This window comes from Mustelus asterias, chromosome 13, assembly GCF_964213995.1.
Source record: "Mustelus asterias chromosome 13, sMusAst1.hap1.1, whole genome shotgun sequence".
NCBI lineage: Eukaryota > Metazoa > Chordata > Chondrichthyes > Carcharhiniformes > Triakidae > Mustelus > Mustelus asterias.
Genome location: NC_135813.1, coordinates 11,243,779 through 11,270,202, shown reverse-complemented (window position 1 = coordinate 11,270,202; position 26,424 = coordinate 11,243,779). Strand labels below are relative to the sequence as shown.

The window sequence follows — 26,424 nt, the reverse complement described above, 5'->3', positions numbered from 1 at the left end:
CCATTGGTTCACATAGACTGTGTATTTACTAAGAATATTAGAGTATAAGAAGGCTTTTGTAACTTGTGTTATCTTTGGGAATCTATGTATATTTATAAAGGAATATGTGAGTGAAAGAGTATTGTGATATAATTATTCTTATTTAATAAATGTTTTATTCTTTTGCTAAAAGTTTATCAGCAGCCTCTGTGACTCTGTTCAGTAGCTTCCCTCTAAGCATAAAGTAAAAGTTAGGGTCTATCATCCCAGGTTGCACCCTGGGATCGGACTTGTCCAGTAGTAACAGCAGCTGGGGTTGTAACATTTACACTTATCGGGACAAACACTAGAATGCCAAATTTCAAATGATCACAACAATTTATACCACAGGAGAAAAAGGTGCTGATTGGTTGGCAAGTTGTCTCTGACTGGTTAAGGCACTGCCATGGAAACAGCAACAAGGAACTCATCTGCTTTCCACTCTGAACTGAACCAGTCACAGGCACGATGGGCCGAATGCCCTCCTGTATCGTTTAATTCGTTGAAGCTGTGGGTCAGATTTTTCTTCCCTCTCACCTGGCGTCCAGGTCTCCTCAAGAGGGTGGGCAGTAATTCACCACTTAGCCTGGCACTGGCCAGTGCCAATGTTTATTGGACCGTCAGTGCCCTGAGCCACAGGCACATCCTGAACACTTACTTCTGATGTGAAACTGTGCAAGCTGTGTTTGTACAGGCTGAGTCCCTATTCTTCACCCCTCTGAATTCTCTCCCCCTCTCCTGAAGTCCAAGGATGTGCGGGTTGGGTGATTGGCCCTGGTTAAATTGCCCTATAGTGTCAGGGGGATTAGCAGGGTAAATACATGGGGTTAGGGGGATGGGGCCTGGGTGGGATTGTTGTAGGGCTGAATGGCCTTCTTCTGCACCGTAGGGATTCTATGAAGTCACTAACTAGTGCTTGTATGCGTTCTGTCCGTGTGGGCCCAGACAGTCAGCTGGCAGTCGGAGATTGTGACCATGAAAGGGTAACCCTGCCAACTATCTTCCCACAAGAGGGACTATCAGATAGTGTTGAAGGACAGTAACAGCTCCAACCTGCGGGCATTTATGTTCAGGAGTTGGCCATTCAATCCACACAAATGACTTTCCAGCATCTTATTTCATGTCAAACAGAAGCTTTGTACATTTAAAGAGTCATCCAGACTCAAAACATTGGCTCTATTCTCTCCCCACAGATGCTGTCAGACCTGCTGAGAATTTCCAGTGTTTTCTGTTTGTGTTTAAAATCGGGGATTCGCAAAGCTTCTGTTTGCTATTAGACATGATGCTGGCCAGTCACGTGTGTGGATTGTATGTGCTTGAATAATTGACCACGCGTGTATAGTGGCTTCTGGTGTCAGTGCAGCCCCTTACAGGAGGTGAGGTAATTGTTTAAGAAATGTACAGGCCAGAATTTGAGACAGAGGGCGGGATTCTCCGATCTCGTCCGTGCCGGGAACCGTTGTGAGCGAGGACGGAAAGTTTGGCGTTCCAGACAAAACTCCGTTCACTCAGCGGCACCGGAAAATCCCAGTGCAAACCAGGGGGGAAGATTTCAGCCGCAGTTATTTTTGTTTGTCTTTGACTCCTGAAGATGCCGTACAGGGAATGGGCTCGTGGGCACCGGTCACCCTTCAGTATCTTGTTAGAAAGCCAGTTCTTCACCGTACATTGCAGTGTATAAGACAACCCCATTTTTCAGCACCAAACTGCATGTTTGGGCCTAGACTCAAAGTATAAGTTGACACCTTATTTCTCAGCTAATAAATCCAGAGTTATGAATATACTCACTTTTTTTTATTCATTTGTGGGATATGGGCATCGCTGGCTGGGTCAGCATTTATTACTCGCTCCTGGCTGCCCTTGGACTGAGTGGCTTGCTTGGCCATTTCATAGGGCCTTTGAGAGTCAACCACATTGCTGTGGCTCTGGAGTCACATGTAGGCCAGACCAGGTAAGGACGGCAGATTTCCTTCACGAAAGGACATTCGTGAACCAGATAGATTTTTCCGACAATCAACAATGGTTTCATGGTCATCGGTAGATCATAGAATCTTAGTCCAAAGATATGCGGGTTAGGTTGATTGGCCATGCTAAATTGACCCTAGTATCAGGGGGATTAGCTGGGTAAATATGTGGGGTTACGAGAATAGGGCCTGGGTGGGATTCTGGTTTGTGCAGACTTGGTGGGCTGAGTGGCCTCCTTCTGCAGTGTAGGGATTCTATGAGTAGATTCTTAATTCCAGATTTTTTTGAAATTAAATTCCACTAACTGCTTAGGTGGGATTCGAACCTGGGTCCCCAGAACATTAATTGAGTTTCCGGATTAATAGTCAAGCGATAATGCCAATAGACCATCGCCTCCCCAAATCAGGAATGGGCCTTAATTTTTCACCTCAGAGTACAGGTTTAGGATTTGACTCTACGTGTTAGCTGGTACCTGGGTCAAGCAAGCGTTCCTGGCCGTGTTGCCTGGGGGTTTACTACACGCCCACACAGAGCAGACTGCAGGTGCGACCGATGAATAAAAATGGGCCCTCTGGCAAAAAGAACAAAGTACAAAGCTGGTTTTGTGCTAAAAGCCGTCACATTTGGCCACTCAAATAACCATGCTGCAGCAAGGTGTTAGCGAAAAAAAACTGGTGCGAGAATGGACAGAGGAGGAAACCACCCTGAAAAGATGTCCAAGATCAAATTCACTGTGGGAACAAAGGCTGGCACTGGCCTGATCTTGGGATGCATCTATCAGAAAGGGCCCTCAAAAATTGTCGGAATGTTTGTATCATCACCAGAAGTACAATGTGTATAGATTCACTAGTGAGTCCAATCACGTCCTGAGTCCAGCACAGATTTCAGAGCAATGGTGAATTGATGTAGCTGCTTTATGGAACAAGAATGTCTGGTGTTACAGCAGGAAAACCAAGGTCGCTCTGAGGAGAAAAGAACTCGATGGCAATATTACCGGTTTCCAGCGCTTCATCATCAGACAGTGATGAAAATATTATCACATCGGCAATATGGATGAAATGCCCATGAATTTCAATATTCCCAGCAGCCGAGCGTTCCGATCATTCCAAAAATTTGGCAGATCCAATTCAGTGGATGGAGTGCAGGATGATTTGTTTCGGTGGGACGATTCTGAATCCGAAAGCACCAAATCTGATCCCGTGGGGATCCCTCCCTTTGGCAACGTGACTCCGGGCAAACTCTGAAATCTGCATCCAATGGCAAAGACAATGGGTGTGATCTTAACTGCCATTCATGCCACGCTCCCGCAGCTTCAAGGTCGGAGAATTTGGCCAAATCTCCCTTCTCTGCGGCGGGATGGGAAAATCCCACTGGCGTGAACGGTGGTAAGATTCCGGCCAATGAATGCGATGCTTTGTAAAATGTTATGGTTGTGGTTCAAATTACCCTTGTGGAAATCTTTCATTAAATAAAACATGACACGTTGATTTAATTTGAATTATGTTTCAAAATGGCGACCACTTACATTAGCACCATTGGTTCACATTTGACACTTGGCCTGTAAGTCGATTTTTCAAAGCTTCAGAGATTGACTAACGTGCAGTGATCCACGGCACCTGTGAGCTATTTTATTCAGAATCAGTGGGGGCGATCTACCAAAAAAATTCCAAGTGCCAAACGAATGTGAGGATGGGAAAGAATCGCGCCCAATTTTTGGATGAGCTCCCAGACACAATCATATGGCACTTAGAAAAGAAAATGAGCCCAAGTGTGATTCTCGCCAGCAGGGGGAGTGGGCGGAGCCTATTCACACCGGGAAGTCAGCTATTGAGATCTATGGGTGTCATTGCACAGGTGCCCCAATCTCCCATTGCACTGTGTACACCTAGCCTACACGGTGTAGTAGGACTCACTAGTAACATTTAAATTACCTGATGAATATTAAAGGGCGCGAGGCTGATTTCGCCGGCAGAATGGGGCCAGTAATATCGCGAGAGGCGAGAAACTGGGCGTGAACCTGATTTTTCATCTCTCGCCCGATCTTACTGGCTCGCTACGCCGATTGATCAGCCAATAAGGTCGCCCCCTATGTCTCCCTGGTCAAACTCTCACTGAAACTTCCGAACAGATGGATAGGATGTATGTGTTGAATGGGAAATGTGGGATAAGCTAATTCCTGGCACTAATAATCTCCATTTATTTGCTTTTTCTCCCCAGAACCGCCTCCTCTTGTGGAGGCTCCTCATAACGTCACAGCATTCCCAGGAGATCAGGTGCTCCTGACGTGCCGAGTTCTCGGAAGCATCCGATATAACATTACCTGGATGCAGGACGGGGCTGAGCTTCAGGGTGACAATGAGCTTGTCACTCCTCTGAGTAATTCATCGCTGGCATTTTGGAACGTACAGCCAGAGGATGCTGGGCGTTATGAATGTGTGGCGGTTAATCCCCAGGGATCAAGCCGCGCCTCTGTATGGCTATTTGTTCCTGGTAAGAGTGGAACTCCACAGTCTCCGTATATCCAATGATGTAGAACAACTGCTTCAGTAGGAAAGCAGAGAGATGAACAAATCGGATTATTCCGGGGATTGGGAATTTTAACTTCCTCCGAAAGCTTGGCTTGAACCCTTTGGGAATAAAGAGAAGACCCGATTTACAATTAAAATATTAATGGGTGGCACGGTGGCACAGTGGTTAGCACTGCCGCCTCCCAGCGCCAGGGACCCGGGTTCAATTCCTGGCTTGGGTCATGGTCTGTGTGGAGTCTGCACATTTTCCCCATGTCTGCATATGTTTCCTCCGGGTGCTCCGGTTTCCTCCCACACTCCAAAGATGTGCGGGGCAGGTGGATTGGCCAGGCTAAATTCTCCCTTAGTGTCAGGGAGACTAGCTAGGGTAAATGCATGGGGTTGTGGGGATAGGGTTGGGGAAAGGGATTGTTGTCAGTGCAGACTCGATGGGCTGAATGGCCTCTTTCTGTACTGTAGGATTCTATGATTCTAATGCTTGTAGAATAGTTCGAGTGAATTACACAGTGTAACAAGAGTTAATGATAATTTGAGAGCGGCACGGTGGCATAGTGGTTAGCACTGCTGCCTCACTGCGCCAGGGACCCGAGTTCGATTCCCGGCTTGGGTCACTGTCCTTGTGGAATCTGCACATTCTTCTCGCGTCTGAGTGGGTTTCCTCCAGGTGCTCCGATTTCCCCCACAGTCCAAAGATGTGCAGCTTAGGTGGATTGGCCATGCTAAATTGCCACGTAATGTCCTAGATTGTAAAGGTTGGGGGGGATAAGAGGGTAAATATGTTGGGTTAAGGGTATAGGGTCTGGGTAAGATGCTCTGTTGCAGAGTCAGGGCAAACATGATGGACCGAATGGCCTCCTTGTGTCCCATATGATTCTATGAAATAAGAAGGAGGAAGTGACATTGGGTGGAAGGTTCGTTTGAAATGCAGTAACTTCACATAATAAGTTACCAGGGAAAACCATGAACAACGGTTTAGAATCTGATGGACATGTTGACAGGTTGTTTGATGAGGTGAAAACTTAGGATAGCTGCTCCTTAATGATTCGCCTTCTTCCGACGATTTCCTCTCGCCTCTGGTATTTTAGTGTGAGTTATTGTATCGTTAAGCAACCATTCTCGGCTTGGGTCACTGTCTGTGTGGAGTCTGCACATTCTCCCCGTGTCTGCGTGGGTTTCCTCCGGGTGCTCCGGTTTCCTCCCACACTCTGAAAGACGTGTTGATTAGGTGCATTGGCCGTGCTAAATTCTCCCTCAGTGTACCCGAACAGGCGCCAGTGCGGCGACTAGGGGATTTTCACAGTAACTTCATTGCAGTGTTAATGTAAGCCTACTTGTGACACTAATAAATAAATGAATATCTAATAAGTTATTGGGAGGGGTTGTCGATGTTTTATTGGGATTTTTCCAGAGGGTAGTGGAGAGCTTCATGTTAGGACCTGTGCTAATGGGATGCTAAAAATAACTAAAGACGCAACAACAGCCGAACCCTGCAGCCAATCTGAAATAAAAAAATAAAAATTATTATGTTTGGAGTCTAATTATAAACTACAAAAAGACCACGAGGTAGGTCGGTATAATTCAAACAAGGAACAGTTTATTTAACATCCTAACAATTTAGTTTAAAGTTTATTTATTAGTGTCACAAGTAGGCTTATATTAACACTGCAATGAAGTTACTGTGAAAATCCCCTAGTCGCCACACTCTGGCACCTGTTTGGTTACACTGAGTGAGGATATAGCACGGCCAATGCACCTAATCAGCATATCTTTCGGACTGCGGAAGGAAACCCACGCAGACACGGGGAGAACATGCAGACTTGGTACAGACAGTGACCCAAGCCGGGAATTGAACTTTGGTCCCTAGTGCTGTGAGGCAGCTAACCACTGTGCCACCGGGCCGCCCTCATTGCACTGTCCGTCCAAGACTGACTCCCCTGGGTTACCTGACCTGCTCTCTTAAATGGGCCCCAACTGCATAGATAGCAAGAATGTTCTAGATGTTCAGCAGGTCGGGCAGCGTCTGTGTGGAGAGAGTGAATGAAGTTAACATTTCAATTCAATGATCTTTCACCTCAGGAATGTAAGCTCCGTTCCTCTGTCCACATTCAGCATTTCCAGCGTTTTCTGCTTTTACTTTGCATAATAAATGGAGACGGGTCACCCTTCCGGAACCTTCTTGTCTGTTTGTTTGCAGAGGCCCCACGGGTTTCTGTCAGCCCCAGCTCGCAGAGTTTTGTCAGAGAGGCGGAGATCCGAATCAGCTGTGTTGCCACCGGCTACCCAGATCCTGGAGTTGTCTGGATTCACCAGGGTGCACTAGTGACAAATAACCACAGGTAAGAGACCTCCATTCTACTCATCTCTCCTCAGAGTGCTGTCCTGCTGTAAATGGAGGAAAGTCTGAACCTCCCTCACTGCGGAGCACACTAACAGAGCGAACTCACTGTGTTCTACTGAACAACTTCCTTCCTTCCCCATGTGGGCAGCAAGGCGGCACAGTGGTTATCACTGCTGCCACGCAGCCAGGGACTCGGGTTTGATTCCCAGCTTGGGTCACTGTCTGTGTGGAGTTTGCACCTTCTCCCCGTGTCTGCGTGGGTTTCCTCCGGGTGCTCCGGTTTCCTCTCACAGTCCGAAGGACATGCTGGTTAGGTGCAATGGCTGTGCTAAACTCTCCCTCGGTGTATCCGAACAGGTGCCGGAGTGTGGCGACTAGGGAATTTTCACAGTAACTACATTGCAGTGTTAATGTAAACCTACTTGTGACACTAATAAATAAACTTTATTTGTTTTTAAATTGGGATTGATGGCTAGGACTCCATAATTCCATGGTGTTTGGATTGCTGAACAGTTTGATGCGAGCTAATTGGTAATTGTTAGACGATCTTTGATTCCAATTTAAGACGCATCACAGCATTGCTACAGCACAGAAGGAGGCCATTCGACCCACCTTGCCTCTGCCAGCTTTCTGCTTGGGCAACTTAATTAGTCTCTCCCTTCACCTTTCCCCCTGCTGTTTTTTTTCTCTTCAGATAATTATCCAATTCCCTTTTGAAAGTTACAATTGAATCTGCCTCCACCGCACTCTTAGAGAGTGCAGATCCTGACCGCTCGCTGTGTGAAAATAGCTTTCCCTCACCTAGCCATCGGCCCATTAACTGTGTTCCTTAGATCGGCACGCATGATTTCAGGTCTTAAGTTAGTGTACTTTGCTATTCAAATACTTTCAAAGTTGGGTTGTGTGATTAATTGGCCCTTTACTAGTGGTGAATTTTAAAGTGTATAGTTTGCGGTGCTTACCACCGTAAGTCCAGTGTCTCGAGAGCACTTCAAAAAGTAATTCATTGGTCGTGAAGTGTGTGGAATGTCCCAAAGATGTGATAAAGTCCCTCATAAATCCAAGGTCCTTCGCTGAAAGCTTGTGATGTTGGTTTTGGCTCGCAGCGTTTTGCAACCTCGTTGGAGATAACCAGCCCCCATCCCGCCTCCAATTTGATATTTTGATAGGGCGAGAAGTTTTTCGCCCTGAGGCCCCTTTGCGGTTTCAAAAAGTTGAGCTTTTTGTAAAAACATGCAAGTCAAGGCTGGAGTGTTATTTATGTTGCAGAGGTGATTGTGGAGCCCAAAATTATGATATGGACAGCATCTAGCAAGTTAAGGAATGACAGTTCTTCACTACCTGTGGCGCAGGCTGGAAGACAACAGCAGGAACAAAGCAGCATTGACAAGTTAATGACCGAGTGCCTTCTGCAATCTATCGAGTCAAATTGAACCTGCCAAAATCAGTGGAAACAGGATGTTAACAGTCTCTCAGGGTGGCACAGTGGTTAGCACTGCTGCCTCACAGTGCCAGGGAACTGGGTTCAATTCCCAGCTTGGGTCACTGTCTGTGCGGAGTCCGCATGTTCGTCCCGTGTCTGCGTGGGTTTCCTCCGGGTGCTCCGGTTTCCTCCCACAGTATGAAAGACGTGCTGGTTAGGTGCATTGGCCATGCTAAATTCTCCCTCAGTGTACCCGAACAGGCGCCGGAGTGTGGCGACTCGGGGATTTTCACAGTAACTTCATTGCAGTGTTAATGTAAGCCTACTTGTGACACATAAATAAATAAATAAATGGGACTGATAGGCTTAGTAATTGGAGCCTGGGTGCCAAAAGCCAGAATCCTGAGGAATATGACTGGGTTGGTGGGTCTTGCTGTGGCCCAGAATTCTCAGGGGACATTGAGAGGTTTGTACTCCAGGATCCTTACTGTCCTGCAATCCATCTCTCAGAATGCAGTAATTACATCGGGCAGTCCGTCAATGAACGGTTTAACTTGGTAAAATCGGAGTGTGATGTTCAAAAACTAGAAGACAAAATCAACCGCGGGCAGATAGAGGAAGTCATTTCACAGGCTGAGAATGAACTTTCTCTGGCATATAAAATAGCCAAGTGGAAACCTTGGCAACCATTAATAGAAGCAGCCTCTCACACTCAATAAAACTTACAGAATACTGAAAGGCCTGGATAGAGTGGACGTGGGGAAGATGTTTCCATTAGTCGGAGAGACTAGGATCCAAGGGCACAGCCTCAGAGTAGAAGCGAGATAAGGAGGAATTTCATCAGCCAGAGGGTGGTGAATCTATGGAATTCATTGCCACAGAATGCTGTGGAGGCCGGGTCATTGAGTGTATTTAAGACAGAGATGGATTCTAGATTGGTAAAGGGATCAAGGGTTACGGGGAAAAGGTGGGAGAATAGGGTTGAGAAACCTTTCAGCCATGATTGAATGGCGGAGCAGACTTGATGGGCCAAAAGGCCTAATTCTGCTCCTGTACCTTATGGTCTAAAGTGGCCACTTTAAACTTTATGTAAATGACATTGCTTTATTTGGCAAACCATATTTTCTGTTTTGTAAATTCTAACCTACATAGATGATATAAATAAACCTCTGCAACATAAAAAAAGCCCCTCAAACCAACTCTACCATTCAACAAGATCATGGTCTAGCTTCTGTCTAAATCCCACTTTCCTATCTTATCCCCCACAACCCTTATTCCACAATGTGCAACGTCCCACTCAGTAACCTGGGATGCCACTTCCATGGTGGCTGAACTGCTTGCTTCTGGGGGTAAGCCAATTTCAGCTTGAACAGTGGGGTCCTATGATGTACGGACAATGACCATCTCCAACAAGAGAGGTTTCCTCCACCTCCCCTTGACACTTATTGCCATTACCATTGCTGCATCCTCAACCATCCTGGAGAAGCCACCATTAACCAGGTTGTGGGGGATAAGGCAGGAAAGTGGGATTTAGACAGATGATAGACCATGATCTTATTGAATGGCAGAGTTAACCAGAAAATGAACTGGACCAACTAGAAAAATCATGTGGGCTACAAGAACAGGTCGGACACTGGACATTTTGTGGCAAGTAATTCATCTCCTGACTCCCCAAATCCTATCCACCATCTATCTATAAGGCGCAAGTCAGGAATGGGATGGAATACCCGCCATTTGCCTGGATGAGTGCAGCTCCAACAACAATCAAGAAGCTTGACACCATCTGATGGCACGGTGGCACAGTGGTTAGCACTGTTACCTCACAGCGCCAATAACCCGGGTTCGATTCCCGGCTTTGGGTGACTGTCTGTGTGGAGGTTGCACATTCTCCCCGTGTCTGCGTGGGTTTCCTCCGGGTGCTCTGGTTTCCTCCCACAGTCCGAAAGACGTGCTGGTTAGGTGGATTGGCCATGCTAAATTCCCCCTCAGTGTACCCGAATAGGCGCCGGAGTGTGGCGACTAGGGGATTTTCACAGTAGCTTCATTACAGTGTTAATGTAAGCTGACTTGTAACTAATAAAAAAAACTAAAAACTGAACTAAACTAAACTGGAAACCACCAGGACAAAGCAGCCCCACTTTATCAGCACCCCATTCACCAGCTGAAACATTCACTCCCGCCATCACTGACACACATTGACAGCAGCTTAATTCACTGCAACAACACGCCCAGCCTCCTTCGACTGCACCTTCCAAACCCGTGACTGCTACGGGAAGCACAAGGGCAGCAGATACACGGGAACATTACCACCTGCAAGTACCCACACCATCCTGACTCGGAAATATATCACCGTTCCTTCGCAGTCGCTGGGTCCAATTTACTGTGTTCACCTGTACCTGCACAACATGCATTCTTACTCAGCAGCAGCCTCCCAGGGACAAGAGTAGATGGGAAATAATCCCGTTCTGCCAGCGACACCTGTATCTCATGAACGTGTTTGAAATAACATTGGTCCCCGTTTACCATTCTGGTCAGAACCAATCACGTCGCACCGTGTTCCACCGGTGATCCTGTGGGGTGAGTCCTAAAAACATCAGCTGTGAATGTAATTTTGGGGGTTCCGTGTGGATGATGAATGATTCTGTCCCCTCACAAAAATCATTGTAATCTGCAGCATTACCCAGCCTTTTGATCCCCTCTCCCCACCTCGGTCTCACCTCCCCCTCAGCTCTCCCTCCCCACCCCCTCCCACTCCCCTCCCCCTCTCCCTCCCCGCTCCTCCCCATCCCTACCCCCTCCCCCTCCCCACCCCCTCCCCACCCCTTCCCTACTTCCCTCCCCTCCCCGCCCTTGCCGTCCCCCTCCCCTCCCCCTCCCACTTCCCCTCTCCTTCCCCCTCCCCTTCCCCCTTCCCCCCACCCCTACCCCTCCCCTACCCCTCCCTTACCCCTCCCCTTCCCCTCCCCCTCCCCACCCCTCCCCCTCCCCACCCTCCCCCTCCCCTGTCCACCCCCTCCCCTCCCCCTCCCCCTCCCTCTCCCCCTCCCCACTCCCCATCCCCACTCCCTTCCCCTCCCCCTTCCCCACCCCCTCCCCCTTCCCCTCCCCTCCCCTCTCCTCCCCTTCCCCTTCCTTCCCCCTTCCCTCCCCATTTCCCTCCCCTCCCCCTCCCCTCCCCCTCCCCTCCCCCTCTCCTCCCCCTCCCCTTCCTTCCCCTTCCCCTTCCCCTCTCCACCCCCTTTCCCACCCCTCCCCTCCCCCTCACCTTCCCCCTCTCCCTTCCTCTCCCCCACATCTCCCCTTCCCCTCCCTTTCCCTCCCCTCTCCCCCTCACCACCCCACCCCTCCCCCTCCTCCTCACCACCCTTCCCCCTCCCCGCCCCTCCTCCTCCCCTCCTCCCCTCCTTCTCACCACCTTGCCCCCCCTCACCTCCCCTCTCCCTCCTCTCCCTGCCCTCCCCCTCCCCTCACCCTCCCCTCCCTCTCCCCTCAGCACCCCTCCCCCGCCCCTCCCCCTCTCCTTCCCCCTCCCCCTCCCCTACTCCTCCCCTTCCCCTCCCTTTCTCCTCCCCCTCCCCCTCACCTCCCCAACCCTCCCCCTCCATCTCCCCTCAGCACCCCTCCTCCTCCCCTCCCCCCTCTCCTCCCCCTTCCCCTCACCCTCCCCGCCTCTCCCCTCCTCCTCCCCTCCCCCTCCCCCTCACCTCCTCGCCTCCTTCACTTCCCATCTCCCTCGTCTCCCTCCCCTCTCCCTCCCTCCGCCCCTCCCCTCCACCTCCCCTGAGCTCCCCTCCCCTCCCCTCATGTCCCCCTCCTCCTCCCCTCCACTCCCCTCTCCCCCCTCCCCCTCCCCCTCCCCTCCTCCTCCACCTCCCCTCCCCTCCCCTCACCCTCACGTCCCCCTCCCCTCAGCTCTCTGTGCCAGACTGGAATGAGACCCGAGCCTCAGTTTTGCGACGGCCTGTTTGCGGTTACTAAAGGTGACTGATCTGCTGGGATTGGCAGCCCCACCCACCGTTAAAACCCATCCGTGCACACTCTGCTCCTCTGTCAGAATCATAGAATCCCTACAGTGCAGAATGAGGCCATTCGGCCCATCGAGTCTGCACCGACAACAATCCCACCCTATCCCCGTAACCCCACGTGTTTACCCCGTTGGTCCCCCTGACACTAAGGGGCAAATTAGCATGGCCAGTCCACCTAACCCACACAACTTTGGAGTGTGGGAGGAAACCGGAGCACCCGGGGGAAACCCACGCAGACACGGGGAGAACGTGCAAACTCCACACACAAAGTGACCCGAGGCCGGAATTGAACCCAGGTCCCTGGTGCTGTGAGGCAGCAGTGCCACTCTAAAATAACCTGATCCCTGGTTGGATCCACAACATCTTGTTCTTTTTTTTATTCATTTGTGGGACATGGGCGTCGCTGGCTGGCCAGGATTTATTGCCCATCCCTTGTTGCCCTTGAGAAGGTGGTGGTGAGCTGCCTCCTTGAATCGCTGCAGTCCACCTGCTGTGGGTTGACCCACAATGCCGTTAGGAACTGAGAAGGGATGGCGATATATTTCCAAGTCTGGATGATAAGTGACTTGGAGGGGAATTTGCAGGTGATGGTGTTCCTGTGTATCTGTTGCCCTTGTCCTTCCAGATGGAAGGTGCTGTCTCAGGATCTTTGGTAAATTGCTGCAGTGCATCTTGTAGATAGTACACACTGCTGCTACTGAGTGTCGGTGGTTGTTCTAGGAAACTGTCCTGAATACGTTATGAATTCTTCCACATGGCTACCTCTGCATATTTGATTTTCTCAATCCACATGAAGATTAACATCACTCATGATTAATGTACTACCTTTAAAGGTTAAAGTTCATCTCACTTGTTGAAAGCCCACCTCCAGTCATCCCCAACTCGGGGCTCATTTGGTAGCAAGTGTGAGACTTCACACAATTACTAAGCATTACTACATTTAACTGCAGCATCTGGCACTATTCCTGCCGGATTGGCTCTGAAGGTTAGTGATGTGCCTCCTTTCCAGACGCTCTTTCTCCTGAATCATTACAACACACATGGCCAACACATGGCAGCTAAAATTTAACACAAAGAAGTGTGATAGAATTTGGCAGTCAGAATGAGGAGAGGCTTTATGAACTGGATATGAACTGTGGACAGCTTTGGTCTCTCTAGCGAAGGAAGGATTTACTTTGTCTTGGAAAGGCTGTGACAAAATTTCGCTCGATTGACTCCCTTGGCCGAGGGCTGTTTGTGAGGAGAGAGTGGATAGAATGGGGTCTGGGTTCTCTGGGGTTCATAAGGATCCGAGGTCACCTCCTTGAAATTTAGGAAATTCAGAGAGGGCTTGGAAGGGTAAGGGTACGAGGAGGTTGCTTCTTCCTCTGCCTGCAGGGTCTAGAACCAGGGGGCGCTGTCTCAGGATGAGGAGTCGGCCATTTCAGACTGAGATGAGGAGACTCTTTTTCACTCAACGGGTTGTGAATCTTTGGAATTCTCGACCCCAGAGGCTGGTGGCTGTTCAGTTGTTAAGTATTTTTAAGATGTTGATTGATGCATTTTTGGACACTCAGGAATTAAGGGAATTGGGTTTCTGCAAGAAAGAGGACCAGAAGATCAGCCATGATCTTATAAGAAGCACGACAGTGCAGAAGGAGGCCATTTGGCTCATCTGGTCTGCACCGACCACAATCCCATCCAGGCCCGATCCCCGTAACCCCATACATTTACCCGCTAATCCCTCTAACCTACACATCCCGGGACACTAAGGGGCAATTTAGCTTGGCTAATCAACCTAACCCGCACATCTTTAGGCTGTGGGAGGAAACCCACGCAGACAGAGGGAGAATGTACAAACTCCACACAGTCACCCAACCCAGGAATTGAACCCAGGTCGCGGAAGCTGTCAAGCAGCAGTGCTAACCACTATGCCACCATTGAATGGCAGAGCAGGCTTGAGGGGGCCGTAAGGCCGACCCCTGCTCCTATTTCTTTTTTTTTTCATTCATTAGCGGGACATGGGCGTCGCTGGCTGGCCAGCATTTATTGCCCATCCCTAGTTGCCTTTGGAGGGCAGTTGAGAGTCAACCACATTGCTGTGGCTCTGGAGTCACATGTAGGCCAGACCAGGTAAGCTCAGCAGATTTCCTTCCCTAAAGGACATTAGTGAACCAGATGGGTTTTTCCAATAATGGTTCCACAATTGTCAATGGATTCTTAATTCCAGATATTATTTTTTATTGAATTCAAATTCCGCTATCTGCCGTGATGGGATTCGAACCTGGGTCCCCAGAACATCAGCTGAGTTTCTGGATTAATAGTCTAGCGATAATACCACTAGGCCATCGCCTTTCTTATACAAAAGATACAATCGGAAGCAGGAAGCGAGAAGCCTGGATGTGGATGTACCCGCTAGGGTGCAGCTTCGAGGGGAGTTGGCATGAGGGTGGCGAGCGAGTTTTAATGTAGAGTTAACATGATGGCTCTGGTTGTGAGGTAGCGTCACCTCTGCACGCAACACGCATGTTTCTACTCGGCACTTGGTTCTGCTCCTACACCGCATGGAGAAAACGCCGGATGGGTGTGAGGAGAAGCCAATGATCCGGTTGAAAAAAAAGATGGTGGGCGGAATTCTCCAGCCGCGCTGGTCTAAAAGCCGGAAATTCCCACCTGACCGTCAATGGCGTTTCACAGTCTCTGCAACCCGCCCGCTAAAATTCCAGTGACGGGTGGGATGGGAGAATTCCGGCCGGTAACCCTCGTCAAGGTCACGCTAGAGGCTAATGTGTAAACAGAAACTTGAATACAGAAAAGTTGGCCAATAATAATGTGATTTACAATGAAGGCAGAAAGGTTGGCCAGCATAAAGAACCACTTGCGTTGACAAAGTAAAGAGGGCCAATTTGCAAAACAATCATTATAAATTAAAAATCACAGCGGTGAAAGAAGGTTATCGGTGAATCCTGAGGAAAGGGCTCACTTGTGCACTGTTTTTAGTAAATTTACATTCTTGCCAGAGTTTCTGGCAAGGATAATATCTCAGAATAATTACTTCTGCAAGAATAACATGGCGCTAAACTCAAGAGGAATTCTAAGCAGCTACTACTCTTGGCGCTGACTCAGGCTACTGGTGATCTAACATTAGAACGGGCACACTAATAGCTCTCACTTCAATAAATTGTGTTTTTTGATTAGTTGCTCCCCATTACTTGTTCAAATGTAATTTTTTTTTAAAAATGAGGTCAAACTGGAAATGGATTCAACCTTGCCGTGTAGGTCCAGGACGGCAATTGAACCTCAGGTTAAGTTGGTCACTAACATGCCTAATGTTATTCCCAAGGTTGGGTGGTCTTCTCACCGTGTGCTCCATTCAGAAGCCCGGGATGGAAAGCATATACACATCCCTCAGCCCGAAGGAGAGAGAAAGGAATGTCCTGTTTAACACTTAGCTACCCTTCGACACCCCATGTTATGACCTCCCAGCAGATGGTGTAATGGACTGGTTTCCATTCCCTGAGGGGCGTCTTGGAAATATTTTCCGAAGTATTTGTTCCCCGGCCTTATTGGCTTTGAAATTTTATTCTTGCGCTCCTTTATTCTTGTCCCAGGGATGGCCAATGGGGTGGGTGACAACTACAGCGGCACGGTGGCACTGTGGTTAGAACTGCTGCCTCTCAGCGCCAGGGACCCGGGTTCAATTCCCGGCTTGGATCACTGTCTGTGTGGAGTTTGCACATTTTCCCTGTGTGTCTGCGTGGGTTTCCTCCGGGTGCTTTGGTTTCCTCCCACTGTCCGAAAGACGTGCTGATTGGGCGCATTGGCCATGCTAAATTCTCCCTCAGTGTACCCGAACAGGCGCCGGAGTGTGGCGACTAGAGGATTTTCACAGTAACCTCATTGCAGTGTTAATGTAAACCTACTTGTGACACTAATAAATAAATACTCCTTTGTTTCCATTGTATTGAAAGTGCCAACCTGTCCTTTAAATAAATTTATACAGACTAAATATTTGTCTGTTAATTATGCTTGGCAGTTATTTTCCTGTGGTCAGTCGGGCAAGATGCAACGTATATCCTTCATATCTGTTGAGAGATTTGACACAAGTTCATGCACCTGTTTAAGGCTTAAGGTGTAAGGTGTGAACACGGCACCTCCCCCCACCTCTCCCCTTCCACCCCCCGTGTCTGGCCCAGGATTTCAATTTGGATTCTGTCCATTTTTATTCTTCTCCCAGATTCACCGTCAGCGAGTTTGGTACTTTAATAATAAAAGACTCTGTCCCAGAGGATGCTGGGAGTTACACCTGCCTCGCCTCAAACGCAGTCGGAACAGACCGGAAGGAAGTGAAGTTGACGTACTCTGGTAAGGGGAGCAAATGTGGTGTGCATCCGGAGTAACAACTGCTGTCAGATCTACCTTCAGACAGAGAAACAGGGAATTGGGTCTGGCTGCGTGGTACTTGCTCTGAATTTAAGCTGCCAAAATACAGGATAGGAGCAAAATCAATTTAGAGATACATGAAATTTAGACTACTTGATAGAGGTCTACAAAATTATGAGAGACGTGGACAGATTGGATAGAGGCTTTTTCCCAGGGTGGAAGTGTCAATTACTAGGGGGGGCACAGGTTCAAAGTGAGAGGGGGAAGGTTTAAAGGAGATGTGTGGGGGAGGCTTTTCGTGCAGAGTGGTGGGTGCCTGGAACGCGCTGCCAGAGGAGGTGGTGAAAACAGGCACATTAGCAACATTTAAGAGGCATCTGGATGGGTACATGAATAGGGAGGGAATAGAGGGATACGGTCCGAGGAAGGGCAGTTGAGTTTTTGGGGTCGGACAAAGACGGGACCTGTCCCCTTTTCTTCGTGCTCTGCCACTTTTCTTTTGGTTCATGTCCAACTCTTGTTGCCCCCTGTGATGCCTGAGCGCATGAGGACCGGCACAGGCTTGGAGGGCCGAAGGGCCTGTCCTTGCGCTGTACTTTTCTTTGTTCTTTGAAAGATGGAGATTCTGAGGTGGGGGGTGGGGGGGGGGGGGGGGGGGCTTGACAGGGTGGATGGTGGGAGGCTGTTTCCCCTTGTGGAGGATTGTAGAACGAAGGGGCTGCAGTTTGACAATAAGGGGTCTCTAATTTGTGACAGAGTTGTGCAGGAACTTTAACTCTCAAGAGGTTGTTAGTCTTTGGAATGCTTGTCGTCAGTGAGCAGTGCATGCTGGGTCAGTGAATGTATTCAAGGCAGATTTTTGTTTGATAGTGAGGTCGAGGGGGGAGGGGGAGGGTGGAGGGGGTGGGGGAGGGTGGAGGGGGAGGGCGTGGGGGGAGGGTGGAAGGGGTAAGAGGTGGGAGGAGGGTGGTGGGGGTGGGGGGATGGAGAGGGTGAGTGGTGGGTTGGGGGGTGGGGGTGAGGGGGAGAGGGTGAGGGTGAGGGGGAGAGAGTGAAGGGTGGGGTGAGCGTGAGGGGTGGGGAGAGAGGGTGAGGGGTGGGGTGGGGGGAGAGGGTAGGGGGACGGGGTGAGGGGGAGAGAGTGAAGGGTGGGGTGAGCGTGAGGGGTGGGGAGAGAGGGTGAGGGGTGGGGTGGGGGGAGAGGGTAGGGGGACGGGGTGAGGGGGAGAGAGTGAAGGGTGGGGTGATGGGGTGAGGTTGAAGGGTGGGGTGAGGGGCTGAGGGTGAGGGGTGGGGGGGGAGGGTGAGGGGTGGGGGGAGGAGGTGACAGTGAGGGGTAGAGGGGAGAGGGTGAGGGATGGCGGTGGCAAAGATGACAGGAGTGGTTAAGGCCACAATCAGATCAGTCCTGATCTGATTAAATGGCAGACCAGACCCAAGGTGCCAAATGGCCCCCTCCTGCCCCTATTTCTCATGTCCTTCTGTCAGTTATTAGTTTATATGTTTGTCTTTAATTTGTACTTATATTAATAATTATTAACGGGTGGAATGCAGAAAATTTCCAAATTGTGCCCGAGCTACATAAGGCTACATGGAGTGGCACAGTGGTTCGCACTGCTGCCTCACAGCTCCAGGGGGGGCCCGGGTTGAATCTGGCCTAGGCTCACAGTCTGTGTGGAGTCTGCACGTTCTCCCCGTGTCTGCATGGGTTTCCTCCGGGTGCTCCAGTTTCCTCCCACAGTCCAAAGATGTGCGGGTTAGGTTGATTGGCCATGCTAAATTGCGCCTTAGTGTCAGCGGGATTGGCAGTGTAAATCAGTGGAATTATGGGAATAGGGTGGGATTGTGGTTGGTGCAGACTCGCTGTGCCGAATGGCCTCCTATTGCACTGTGAGGATTCTATGAATCAGGTCTTTGTGAAGCAGAGCCCATTCCATCCAGATGTTCTCTGTTCACCTGCAGAGATTCCTGCGATTACTGTGCCCAATCCAGTGGTACTCGCTATGGTCGCCGAGGTGGCATTGCTGGAATGTCGAACCGCAGGAGTGCCGCAGCCTGAGGTCGCCTGGTTTAAAGGTATTGGCATCACCATCAGTGCGGAACTTGCTGGAATCAGTTTGACAAACTGCCTTCATTAGGCTGGTAGCGGGGAGAGGGATACACCATCTGTGTCAATTCAACAGCAAATGTGTAACACCACACACTGAGCCTGGCACATTGGACAAATAACTCTTTACATTGATGAGAATTACTGAGGACACATGAATTAGCTGCTCTTGAGGTGAGTCTGGTTCATGGGGTCAGTACAGTATTACTCAGGATCAATCGGGGAGTACAGTATTACTCAGGGTCAATCCAGGAGTACAGTATTACTCAGGGTCAATCCGGGAGTACAGTATTACTCAGGGTCAATCCGGGAGTACAGTATTACTCAGGGTCAATCCAGGAGTACAGTATTACTCAGGGTCAATCCGGGAGTGCCGTACTACTCAGGATCAATCCGGGAGTACAGTATTACTCAGGATCAATCCGGGAGTACAGTATTACTCAGGATCAATCCAGGTGTACAGTATTACTCAGGGTCAATCCGGGAGTGCCGTACTACTCAGGATCAATCCGGGAGTACAGTATTACTCAGGATCAATCCAGGAGTACAGTATTACTCAGGGTCAATCCAGGAGTACAGTATTACTCAGGGTCAATCCGGGAGTACAGTATTACTCAGGATCAATCCGGGAGTACAGTATTACTCAGGATCAATCCGGGAGTACAGTATTACTCAGGATCAATCCGGGAGTACAGTATTACTCAGGATCAATCCAGGTGTACAGTATTACTCAGGGTCAATCCAGGAGTACAGTATTACTCAGGGTCAATCCGGGAGTGCCGTATTACTCAGGATCAATCCAAGAGTACAGTATTACTCAGGGTCAATCCGGGAGTACAGTATTACTCAGGATCAATCCGGGAGTGCCGTATTACTCAGGATCAATCCGGGAGTACAGTCTTACTCAGGGTCAATCCGGGAGTACAGTATTACTCAGGGTCAATCCGGGAGTACAGTATTACTCAGGGTCAATCCAGGAGTACAGTATTACTCAGGGTCAATCCGGGAGTACAGTATTACTCAGGGTCAATCCGGGAGTACAGTATTACACAGGGCCAATCCGGGAGTACAGTATTACTCAGGGTCAATCCAGGAGTACAGTATTACTCAGGGTCAATCTGGGAGTACAGTATTACTCAGGGTCAATCCGGGAGTACAGTATTGCTCAGGATCAATCTGGGAGTACAGTATTACTCAGGGTCAATCCGGGAGTACAGTATTACTCAGGATCAATCTGGGAGTACAGTATTGCTCAGGGTCAATCTGGGAGTACAGTATTACCCAGGATCAATCCGGGAGTGCCGTATTACTCAGGATCAATCCGGGAGTACAGTATTACTCAGGGTCAATCCGGGAGTATGGTATTACTCAGGATCAATCTGGGAGTACAGTATTACTCAGGGTCAATCTGGGAGTACAGTATTACCCAGGATCAATCTGGGAGTACAGTATTACTCAGGGTCAATCCGGGAGTACAGTATTACTCAGGGTCAATCTGGGAGTACAGTATTACCCAGGATCAATCCGGGAGTGCCGTATTACTCAGGATCAATCCGGGAGTACAGTATTACTCAGGGTCAATCCGAGAGTACAGTATTACTCAGGGTCAATCCAGGAGTACAGTATTACTCAGGGTCAATCCAGGAGTACAGTATTACTCAGGGTCAATCTGGGAGTACAGTATTACTCAGGGTCAATCCGGGAGTACAGTATTACTCAGGATCAATCTGGGAGTACAGTATTACTCAGGGTCAATCCGGGAGTACAGTATTACTCAGGATCAATCTGGGAGTACAGTATTACTCAGGGTCAATCCGGGAGTACAGTATTACTCAGGATCAATCTGGGAGTACAGTATTACTCAGGGTCAATCTGGGAGTACAGTATTACCCAGGATCAATCCGGGAGTACAGTATTACTCCGGATCAATCTGGGAGTACAGTATTACTCAGGGTCAATCCGGGAGTACAGTATTACTCAGGGTCAATCCAGGAGTACAATATTACTCAGGGTTAATCTGGGAGTACAGTATTACTCAGGGTCAATCCGGGAGTGCCGTATTACTCAGGGTTAATCTGGGAGTACAGTATTACTCAGGATCAATCCGGGAGTACAGTATTACTCAGGGTCAATCCAGGAGTACAGTATTACTCAGGGTCAATCCAGGATTACAGTATTACTCAGGGTCAATCTGGGAGTACAGTATTACTCAGGGTCAATCCGGGAGTACAGTATTACTCAGGATCAATCTGGGAGTACAGTATTACTCAGGGTCAATCCGGGAGTACAGTATTACTCAGGATCAATCTGGGAGTACAGTATTACTCAGGGTCAATCCGGGAGTACAGTATTACTCAGGATCAATCTGGGAGTACAGTATTACTCAGGGTCAATCTGGGAGTACAGTATTACCCAGGATCAATCCGGGAGTACAGTATTACTCCGGATCAATCTGGGAGTACAGTATTACTCAGGGTCAATCCGGGAGTACAGTATTACTCAGGGTCAATCCAGGAGTACAATATTACTCAGGGTTAATCTGGGAGTACAGTATTACTCAGGGTCAATCCGGGAGTGCCGTATTACTCAGGGTTAATCTGGGAGTACAGTATTACTCAGGATCAATCGAGAAGTACAATATTACTCAGGGTCAATCTGGGAGTACAGTATTACTCAGGTTCAATCCGGGAGTACAGTATTACTAAGGGTCAATCCAGGAGTACAGTATTACTCAGGGTGAGTTCGGGAGTACAGTATTACTCAGGATCAATCTGGTAGTACAGTATTACTCAGGGTCAATCTGGGAGTACAGTATTACTCAGGGTCAATCCAGGATTACAGTATTACTCAGGATCAATCCGGGAGTACAGTATTACCCAGGATCAATCCGGGAGTACAGTATTACTCAGGATCAATCCGGGAGTACAGTATTACTCAGGGTCAATCCGGGAGTACAGTATTACTAAGGATCAATCCGGGAGTACAGTATTACTCAGGGTCAATCTGGGAGTACAGTATTACCCAGGATCAATCCGGGAGTGCCGTATTACTCAGGATCAATCCGGGAGTACAGTATTACTCAGGGCCAATCCGGGAGTACGGTATTACTCAGGATCAATCTGGGAGTACAGTGTTACTCAGGATCAATCTGGGAGTACAGTATTACTCAGGGTCAATCCAGGATTACAGTATTACTCGGTCAATCCGGGAGTACAGTATTACTCAGGGTCAATCTGGGAGTACAGTATTACCCAGGATCAATCCGGGAGTGCCGTATTACTCAGGATCAATCCGGGAGTACAGTATTACTCAGGGTCAATCCGGGAGTACAGTATTACTCAGGGTCAATCCGGGAGTACAGTATTACTCAGGGTCAATCCGGGAGTACAGTATTACTCAGGGTCAATCTGGGAGTACAGTATTACTCAGAGTCAATCCGGGAGTACAGTATTACTCAGGATCAATCTGGGAGTACAGTATTACTCAGGGTCAATCCGGGAGTACAGTATTACTCAGGATCAATCTGGGAGTACAGTATTACTCAGGGTCAATCCGGGAGTACAGTATTACTCAGGATCAATCTGGGAGTACAGTATTACTCAGCGTCAATCTGGGAGTACAGTATTACGCAGGATCAATCCGGGAGTACAGTATTACTCCGGATCAATCTGGGAGTACAGTATTACTCAGGGACAATCCGGGAGTACAGTATTACTCAGGGTCAATCCAGGAGTACAATATTACTCAGGGTTAATCTGGGAGTACAGTATTACTGAGGGTCAATCCGGGAGTGCCGTATTACTCAGGGTTAATCTGGGAGTACAGTATTACTCAGGATCAATCTGGAAGTACAATATTACTCAGGGTCAATCTGTGAGTACAGTATTACTCAGGTTCAATCCGGGAGTACAGTATTACTCAGGGTCAATCCAGGAGTACAGTATTACTCAGGGTGAGTTCGGGTGTACAGTATTACTCAGGATCAATCTGGTAGTACAGTATTACTCAGGCTCAATCTGGGAGTACAGTATTACTCAGGGTCAATCCAGGATTACAGTATTACTCAGGATCAATCTGGGAGTACAGTATTACTCAGGGTCAATCCAGGATTACAGTATTACCCAGGATCAATCCGGGAGTACAGTATTACTCAGGATCAATCCGGGAGTACAGTATTACTCAGGGTCAATCCGGGAGTACAGTATTACTCAGGATCAATCCGGGAGTACAGTATTACTCAGGGTCAATCTGGGAGTACAGTATTACCCAGGATCAATCCGGGAGTGCCGTATTACTCAGGATCAATCCGGGAGTACAGTATTACTCAGGATCAATCTGGGATTACAGTATTACTCAGGATCAATCTGAGATTACAGTATTACTCAGGATCAATCTGGGAGTACAGTATTACTCAGGAGCAATCCGGGAGTACAGTATTACTCAGGGTCAATCCGGGAGTACAGTATTACTCAGGGTCAATCCGGGAGTACAGTATTACTCAGGATCAATCCGGGAGTACAGTATTACCCAGGATCAATCCGGGAGTACAGTATTACTCAGGATCAATCCGGGAGTACAGTATTACTCAGGGTCAATCCGGGAGTCCCGTATTACTCAGGGTTAATCTGGGAGTACAGTATTACTCAGGGTCAATCTGGGAGTACAGTATTACCCAGGATCAATCCGGGAGTGCCGTATTACTCAGGATCAATCCGGGAGTACAGTATTACTCAGGGTCAATCCGGGAGTACAGTATTACTCAGGGTCAATCCGGGAGTACAGTATTACTCAGGGTCAATCCGGGAGTACAGTATTACTCAGGGTCAATCTGGGAGTACAGTATTACTCAGGGTCAATCCGGGAGTACAGTATTACTCAGGATCAATCTGGGAGTACAGTATTACTCAGGGTCAATCCGGGAGTACAGTATTACTCAGGATCAATCTGGGAGTACAGTATTACTCAGGGTCAATCCGGGAGTACAGTATTACTCAGGATCAATCTGGGAGTACAGTATTACTCAGCGTCAATCTGGGAGTACAGTATTACGCAGGATCAATCCGGGAGTACAGTATTACTCCGGATCAATCTGGGAGTACAGTATTACTCAGGGACAATGCGGGAGTACAGTATTACTCAGGGTCAATCCAGGAGTACAATATTACTCAGGGTTAATCTGGGAGTACAGTATTACTCAGGGTCAATCCGGGAGTGCCGTATTACTCAGGGTTAATCTGGGAGTACAGTATTACTCAGGATCAATCTGGAAGTACAATATTACTCAGGGTCAATCTGTGAGTACAGTATTACTCAGGTTCAATCCGGGAGTACAGTATTACTCAGGGTCAATCCAGGAGTACAGTATTACTCAGGGTGAGTTCGGGTGTACAGTATTACTCAGGATCAATCTGGTAGTACAGTATTACTCAGGGTCAATCTGGGAGTACAGTATTACTCAGGATCAATCCAGGATTACAGTATTACTCAGGATCAATCTGGGAGTACAGTATTACTCAGGGTCAATCCAGGATTACAGTATTACCCAGGATCAATCCGGGAGTACAGTATTACTCAGGATCAATCCGGGAGTACAGTATTACTCAGGGTCAATCCGGGAGTACAGTATTACTCAGGATCAATCCGGGAGTACAGTATTACTCAGGGTCAATCTGGGAGTACAGTATTACCCAGGATCAATCCGGGAGTGCCGTATTACTCAGGATCAATCCGGGAGTACAGTATTACTCAGGATCAATCTGGGATTACAGTATTACTCAGGATCAATCTGAGATTACAGTATTACTCAGGATCAATCTGGGAGTACAGTATTACTCAGGAGCAATCCGGGAGTACAGTATTACTCAGGGTCAATCCGGGAGTACAGTATTACTCAGGGTCAATCCGGGAGTACAGTATTACTCAGGATCAATCCGGGAGTACAGTATTACCCAGGATCAATCCGGGAGTACAGTATTACTCAGGATCAATCCGGGAGTACAGTATTACTCAGGGTCAATCCGGGAGTCCCGTATTACTCAGGGTTAATCTGGGAGTACAGTATTACTCAGGGTCAATCTGGGAGTACAGTATTACTCAGGGTCAATCTGGGAGTACAGTATTACTCAGGATCAATCCGGGAGTACAGTATTACTCAGGTTCGATCTGGGAGTACAGTATTACTCAGGATCAATCTGGGAGTACAGTATTACTCAGGGTCAATCCAGGATTACAGTATTACCCAGGATCAATCCGGGAGTACAGTATTACTCAGGATCAATCCGGGAGTACAGTATTACTCAGGGTCAATCCGGGAGTACAGTATTACTCAGGATCAATCCGGGAGTACAGTATTACTCAGGGTCAATCTGGGAGTACAGTATTACCCAGGATCAATCCGGGAGTGCCGTATTACTCAGGATCAATCCGGGAGTACAGTATTACTCAGGATCAATCTGGGATTACAGTATTACTCAGGATCAATCTGAGATTACAGTATTACTCAGGATCAATCTGGGAGTACAGTATTACTCAGGAGCAATCCGGGAGTACAGTATTACTCAGGGTCAATCCGGGAGTACAGTATTACTCAGGGTCAATCCGGGAGTACAGTATTACTCAGGATCAATCCGGGAGTACAGTATTACCCAGGATCAATCCGGGAGTACAGTATTACTCAGGATCAATCCGGGAGTACAGTATTACTCAGGGTCAATCCGGGAGTCCCGTATTACTCAGGGTTAATCTGGGAGTACAGTATTACTCAGGGTCAATCTGGGAGTACAGTATTACCCAGGATCAATCCGGGAGTGCCGTATTACTCAGGATCAATCCGGGAGTACAGTATTACTCAGGGTCAATCCGGGAGTACAGTATTACTCAGGGTCAATCCGGGAGTACAGTATTACTCAGGGTCAATCCGGGAGTACAGTATTACTCAGGGTCAATCTGGGAGTACAGTATTACTCAGGGTCAATCCGGGAGTACAGTATTACTCAGGATCAATCTGGGAGTACAGTATTACTCAGGGTCAATCCGGGAGTACAGTATTACTCAGGATCAATCTGGGAGTACAGTATTACTCAGGGTCAATCCGGGAGTACAGTATTACTCAGGATCAATCTGGGAGTACAGTATTACTCAGCGACAATCTGGGAGTACAGTATTACGCAGGATCAATCCGGGAGTACAGTATTACTCCGGATCAATCTGGGAGTACAGTATTACTCAGGGACAATCCGGGAGTACAGTATTACTCAGGGTCAATCCAGGAGTACAATATTACTCAGGGTTAATCTGGGAGTACAGTATTACTCAGGGTCAATCCGGGAGTGCCGTATTACTCAGGGTTAATCTGGGAGTACAGTATTACTCAGGATCAATCTGGAAGTACAATATTACTCAGGGTCAATCTGTGAGTACAGTATTACTCAGGTTCAATCCGGGAGTACAGTATTACTCAGGGTCAATCCAGGAGTACAGTATTAATCAGGGTGAGTTCGGGTGTACAGTATTACTCAGGATCAATCTGGTAGTACAGTATTACTCAGGGTCAATCTGGGAGTACAGTATTACTCAGGGTCAATCCAGGATTACAGTATTACTCAGGATCAATCTGGGAGTACAGTATTACTCAGGGTCAATCCAGGATTACAGTATTA

General features: G+C 48.4%; 1 protein-coding gene across 1 annotated transcript in view; it reads left to right on the top strand.

Annotated features, from left to right (window-relative positions):
* Positions 1 to 26,424, top strand: part of LOC144503050 (hemicentin-1-like) — a 390,871-nt gene that overhangs the window by 98,739 nt on the left and 265,708 nt on the right. The window contains exons 11-14 of the mRNA XM_078227553.1: positions 4,201 to 4,473; positions 6,706 to 6,847; positions 16,514 to 16,641; positions 18,622 to 18,735. Of these exons, the coding sequence (XP_078083679.1) occupies positions 4,201 to 4,473; positions 6,706 to 6,847; positions 16,514 to 16,641; positions 18,622 to 18,735 (657 nt within the window). The remainder of the gene's footprint in view (positions 1 to 4,200; positions 4,474 to 6,705; positions 6,848 to 16,513; positions 16,642 to 18,621; positions 18,736 to 26,424) is intronic.